At 51.0% G+C, this 6414-nt stretch overlaps 1 protein-coding gene across 1 annotated transcript in view; it reads left to right on the forward strand.

Annotated features, from left to right (window-relative positions):
- Window positions 1–850: 850 nt before the first annotated feature.
- CFP (complement factor properdin) overlaps window positions 851–6414 on the forward strand; it is a 23611-nt gene continuing 18047 nt past the window's right edge. The window contains 3 exon segments of the mRNA XM_077329425.1: window positions 851–1018; window positions 4609–4647; window positions 4650–4752. Of these exon segments, the coding sequence (XP_077185540.1) occupies window positions 943–1018; window positions 4609–4647; window positions 4650–4752 (218 nt within the window). The 5' untranslated portion in view covers window positions 851–942.

Genomic DNA, 6414 nt, shown 5'->3' on the forward strand with positions numbered 1-6414 from the left:
TAGTCAACCTGTGGTCCTCCAGATGTTCATGGACTACAATTCCCATGAGCCCCTGCCAGCAATGGCCCTGTGTGGTAGGCTAGGCTGATTTAGGGTTGCAAGTTCCTTGCAGATCTGGGGTGGGAGGGGGAGCCCAGGGAGGGCAGGGGTTACGGGAGGGAAGAGGCCTCAGCGGGGTACAGCACCACAGAGTCCCCCCTTTTCTCCAGGGGAGCTGAACTCTGTAGTCTCTCGAGATCAATTGTCACCCTGGGAAATCACAGAATCTTAGAGTTGGAAGGCGCCAGACAGGCCATCTAGTCCAACCCCCTGCTCAAGGCAGGACCAGCCTAAAGATATCCAGCCTCCACCCGGAGAAGAAGAAGAGTGTGTTTTTATACTCCGCTTTTCACCACTCAAACGAGTCTCAAAGCAGCTGACCATCGCCTTCCCTTCCTCTCCCTGCAACAGACACCCGGTGAGGTAGGTGGGGCCGAGAGAGCTCTGAAAGAACAGCCCTAACAGGACTGTGACTAGCCCCGAGGTCGCCCTGCTGGCTGCATGTTGAGGAGGAGCGGGGAATCAAACCCAGCTCTCCAGAACAGACGCCGCCGCTCTTACCCAACCACACCAAGCTTGCAACCGCAAATGCCAGGTGCCCTGTGCCCGCCCTGACTAATGGCCAAAGGAGAGGGTTGTGTCCCTGTCAAAGGGACGCTTTGCCCAGCGGTTTCCTCCACTCAGGTGCAAGAGGCCAGCCTCCAGATCTTGCACAATCCTCCCCCTCCAGGGTCTCAGCCGGAGTTTCCAGGAGGGAGGGAGGGAGGGAGGGGGCAGGGAGGGGTGTCCCGGGTCATTCCCCGCGGTTGAGTCAGCCGGAGGCTAATCGGAAGGCCTGACCCAGGACTTCCCTGCTCTGCGGCTTAAAACTTCCTCAGTTGGCCTCCAAGGGCAGTCAGCACAATGCTCTCCTGGCTGAATCAGGTCCCTCTCCTGCTGGCGGTGGCCTGGGGGCTTGGCTGCCTGGAGACCCCTGCAGGTAAGCAGAGGCGGGGAGGAGGGAGGGAGAGCAGGCTGTGCAGGGGATTCTCGCTCCTGGGCATCTGGCAGCATCTTTTGACAGGCAGTCTGTGAACACACAACCCATTTGCGGGCGGCAGGGAGAAAGAGCCTGACTTCTTTCTTGGGTGCAGAGACAAAAGGCAGGGGAGCAGAAGTTTCTTTTCAGAGGCAGCCCTGGGCAGAGTTGGCATGAGGTCGGCGTGTTTTATTTTCCTTGCAAGGCCAGGGAGGAACAATAGCTGTGGGGCAGGTGGGAGTTTCGCAGGTACTCCGTTTCCACTTTTGATGGAGAGAGAAGAGCTGTTTTTTTATACCCCGCTTTTCACTGCCGGAAGGAGTCTCAAAGCGGCTTACGGACAGACGCCCTCTGATGCAGGTGAGGCTGTGAGAGCCCTAAGAGACCTGCTCTGCGAGGACAGCCCTAAGAGAACTGTCACTGGCCCAAGGACACCCTGAAGGTGGAGGAGGAGTGAGGAATCAAACCCAGTTCTCTCGATTAGAGTCTGCCGCTCTTTAACCACTACACCACGCTGTATTCCTGTCCTGCCTTTCTTCCCTGGGGGGGTCCAAAGCAGCTGACATCGTTCTCCTCTCCCCCAACTTGTCCTCACAATGGCCCTGTGTGGTAGGCTAGGCTGAGAGTGTCCGATTGGGGCAAGGTCGCCCAGACAACTTCCATGGTGGATCAGGGATTCGAACCTGGGTCACCCAGATCCTAGTCCAGGGCTTTAACCCCTCTGCCAGTGGTATTGTTTTCCATGGAATACAATGAAAACAACACTTTGCCTGTTGGCTCTTCCATATATGAGGCAGACCCCCAAGAAAAAGCCCCCAAAGTTAGCTTGGTGCGGGTTTTGCACTGACATCTGGAAGATCCAGAACGAATTTCCACACTGCCAGGGCTGCTCACTCCCTTTCCTCCTTCACAGGGTTGTTGTGAGGGTTATGAAGGAGAGGAGGAGGAAGGTGGAAGCCACTTTGGGGAGGAAGGTGGGGATGGAAATGATTTTGGTACGTAGACAAGAAAAAGTGGTCTGCTGAGCTGGTGTGCAGATGTACAAAAGATCCGGGTGCTGAGGTGGGAGCTTGGAATGGTGAAAGAACTGCATCAGGGTCCTGTTCCAGGGTCCAATAGGCGGGTTTGTCACGCCAGCTGATTACTCGGAAAGGGCCCCTTGGAAATCCTTTGGATCTGGTAGTCTCTGTAGATATTTTCTTTGGGGATGCTGTGGAGTTTTCAAGACAGAGACGTTCAGAAGTGGTTTCCCTTTGCCTGTCTTGGTGCAGCAGCCCTGGATTCCCTTGGCAGTCTCCCTTCCAAATACTAATCAGAGTTGACCTTGCTTAGCTTCCAAGATCTGACAAGATCGGGCTAGCCCGGGCTAGCCAGCTCAAGGCAATCTCTGTGGATAGGCCGTCTCAACTGGTCCCATGGCAACAGGGTCAGCTAAACTATCAATCCTGCCTCATTTATAGGGCCAATTAATTACAGGGGGAGGCCCACTGTTGCCGAAAGCAGGGGTAGTCAACCTGTGCTCCTTCAGATGTTCATGGACTACAAACGCTGGCAGGGGCTCATGGGAATTGTAGTCCATGGACATCTGGAGGACCCCAGGTTGACTACCCCTGGCCGAAAGGACCCAAGAGGAAATGTCCTGTCCCTTCAATAAAGGTTTGGTGGAGAAAAGTACCATCAAACCAGCCGATTCATGGAGACCCCATGGAGATTTCAAGACAAGAGACGTTCAGAGGTGGCTTGCCATTCGTTGCCTTGGTGGTCTTCCATCCAAATACCGACCTGGGTTGACCCTGCTTAGTTTCCAAGATCTGATGAGATTCATTCATTCATTCATTCATTCATTCATTCATTCATTCATTCATTCATTTGATTTCTAGACTGCCACTATTGGCATCAGCCATCTTGTGGCAGTTTACAAACTAATAAACAGTAAAAATACAGAATTAAAACATATAAAAATCCTTTATTGCAGTTAATGGTGGCATAATCAAATTTACTTACTCCCTCCTGGGCCCATAACCTTGATTCTCAGTCTTTGATTCTTACATAGATGACCCTGGGTGATGTTAACCCCGGGAGCCCTGATCGTAAAAAAGGCAGGGTAGTATCCTCAGATTGGTAACTCTGGTCTCCGCCCAGGCCATCCAGGTCAAAGATGAGTTACTCCCCAAAATCAACTGCTTTAGAGAGCTGGCTCTATGATATCATACCCCACCAAAGTTCTTTCCCTCCTCAGCCTATAGGGCCACTCTGCTTAGCTTCCAAGAACTGATGAGATCAGGCCATCCTGGTCAAGGCCTTATAAACCACAGTTACTCCTAACTATGTTTTTGCACAATGCACGAATGTGAAAAAAAACTTTTATTGCTCCCAAACACCAGGGAATGAAGTCCAAACTGTGTTTTTTGCACGATGCACGAATGAGAAATCCGGTTTGTGCTCCCAAGCAAGAGGGAATGAGGTCCTGGCTGTGGTTCTTTCATAATGCCCAAATGTGAAAAACTGGCCGTTGTTCCCAAATGCCAGGGGAAAAGGTGAATGCGAAGGAATTCCTTTGGCCTATAACCATTGGGTTTGCACGCCTTTGAGCCAGCTTTCATAGCTGCCCCTTCAGTTCATTTTGCAGCTGTAAGCAGGGACTCGCCCCATGCCAGGGAGAGCTTTGCCAGATGTTTCCTCCACATACCGCCTCGGATCAAAGGGTAGGATCAAGTGGGCATTTCATTCGAGTTCCCGGCAGGGCTGTAACTGTCAGCTTTATGTGTGTGGAATCCGGAAGCTTATAAGCGCTAAAGTCAACAAGATGTGTTCATTGCTAATAGGAACCCCCTTATTGACTTTTGGAATGAAGGGGGAGGGGGGGGTGATTTGTTGATTTGTGGCTTTGAGGACCAAGGGGGAAAAGAATTTTGGTCTTCGATTGGATTTCATGATAATGGAGAGATTTAGAGAGACTAAAAAAGAGAGAAGATTTTCTGTTATAACTTTGCAGTAACTTTAGAATGAGGAAGTCATCTTGTTACAACAAATTTATAAATTTGGCAAAACAGGCAATTGTGTATTTTTTTGTCGCTAAGAAACTCGAAGGCTTTATTATTGTATCTTTTCTTCTTTTTATCTTCTTTCTCTGAACTTTTATCTTTTTATCTTAAATGTTTTAAATCCAAAAAAAAAATTTAAAAAAGGAAACTTAACTGCTTCTTCTTAACGACTTCCACTTCTGGTCAGGATCTGTCAAACTTGTCAAACTGGGGCTCTCTAGCTGCCCATGGACTCACATGGACTACAATTCCATGAGCCCCTGCCAGCTATAGCAGGGGCTCATGGTAATTGTAGTCCACAAACATCTGGACAGCCATGGTTCGGCCATTCTATTGCTTTATTGTAAGCAGCCTCGGGAGAAAAAGGGGTCCCAGGAAAAAATGACACATAGATTTCCCCCAAAAAATATCAGCTTTGATGCACACCTGTGTACCTGCCCAGGTGGCAGGAATTCCTACCTCCCTGCTTGTAGCAACATTTCAGCTGCTTTTCTGTTTTGCACTCAGAGGCCAGCCTGTGCTATGAGATTTTTGATGACTCCTCCGGATCTGCGTGCAGCTCTTGGGAGACGGGGTGGACCAGGAGGACTGCTGCCTAAACCACCAGCACGGCTTCCGACGACAGAAAGATGCGCCTTGCGAAGCCTGCCGGTGAGTATAGAATCACAGAATCATAGAATCATAGAGTTGGAAGGGCCATAGAGGCCATCTAGTCCAACCCGCTGCTCAATGCAGGATCAGCCCTAAGCATCCTAAAGCAAGTAAGGCTCCTGCCGCTTATAACTGACTCTGGAAAGGTTGCCGGCTCTGGATTGCCAGCTGCCTGGAGATTTGGGGTGGCTGGAGCCTGGGGAGGATAACCAGAGGGGCATGAGCAGGGTGTCATGCCATACCTTCTACCCTCCAAAGAGGCCATTTTCTCCAGGGGAACTGATCTATGTGGTCTGGAGATGAGCTGTAATTCTGGAGATCTCCAGGCCATGCCTAGAGGTTGGCAACCTGACTCACTTCTGGCCATCTCTGCTTCAAAACCTTTTAGTGGCTGAGTGGTTGCTACTCACAGAATGATGCAGAAATCCTGCCAACTTTTCTACTGGCACGAGAGAGAGAGGGAGAGAGAGAGAGAGGGGGGGGGTCTTCTTTTCATTGGCAGAATTTAAATATGCAAAGAGCTTTTTAAAAATACCTTGCTTTTTACTACCCAAAGGAATTCCAAAATGGCTTACAAACCCCTTTCCCTTCCCTACCACAGACACCCTGTGAGGTAGGTGGGACCGAGGGAGCTCTGAGAGATCTGTCCCCCAGCAGGTCCCCCAGCAGGTCTTGTGTCTCTCAAAGCAGCTTACAACCACATTCTCTTCCTCTCCCCACAACAGACACCCTGTGGGGAAGGTGGGGCTGAGAGAGCTCTGAGAGAACTGAGACTGGCCCAAGGTCATGCAGCAGATCTCATGTGTCCCAAGTAGCTCACAATTGCCTACCATTCCTCTACCTCACAACGAGGTAGGTGAGGCCAAGAGAGCTCTGAGAGAACTGTGACTGTCCCAAGGTCACCCAGCTGGCTGCATGTGGAGGAGGAGTGGGGAATCAAACCCATTTCTCCAGATTAGAAGCCGCTGCTCTTAACTGCTACACCATGCCAGCTCTCTTGAGCGGAGCGCCAAGCTGCTTTACGGATAAATAGCTTTACTGAGAATTGAAACACACTTGTAGCTGTGCCCTTGAAAAGGTGTGGGCTTGGGGAACCTGCCGTCAGTCAAGAAGTCTTCACTTTCATACCTGCAAGTCAGCTGAAGAAGGAAGTGTGGGGTGAGCATAAAAGCCAGCCCTTTTTGTGCCTCTGATGGACAAATCGATTACTCATCCTGCCTGAATGCGACCAAGGGCATCTGAAGCGCCGGGAATCTCTTGGTATAAAGACTGCACTCCTAATATCATTTTCCTGAAGTAAGCGACACTGAGAAGATTGACGTCTTAGCAGACCTGCTCTGGATAGATCCCTGAGTCACCTTTGCACCGATTCCCTTCCTCCCTTGCTTCTCAGTCCACTTCCAATCTCCTTCCTTCTCCTTCCTTCCTTCCTTCCTTCCTTCCTTCCTTCCTTCCTTCCTTCCCCCTCCCCCTCCCTCCCTCCTCCCTTCCCCCTCCCTCCCTCCCTCCCTCCCTCCTTCCTTCCTTCCCCCTCCCTCCCTCCCTCCCTCCCTCCCTCCCACCCTTCCTTCCCCCTCCCTCCCTCCCTCCCTCCCTCTTCCTTCCTTCCTTCCTTCCCCCTCCCTCCCTCTTCCTTCCTTCCTTCCTTCCTTCCTTCCTTCC

The sequence above is a fragment of the Paroedura picta genome, chromosome 3 (assembly GCF_049243985.1).
Source record: "Paroedura picta isolate Pp20150507F chromosome 3, Ppicta_v3.0, whole genome shotgun sequence".
Lineage (NCBI taxonomy): Eukaryota > Metazoa > Chordata > Lepidosauria > Squamata > Gekkonidae > Paroedura > Paroedura picta.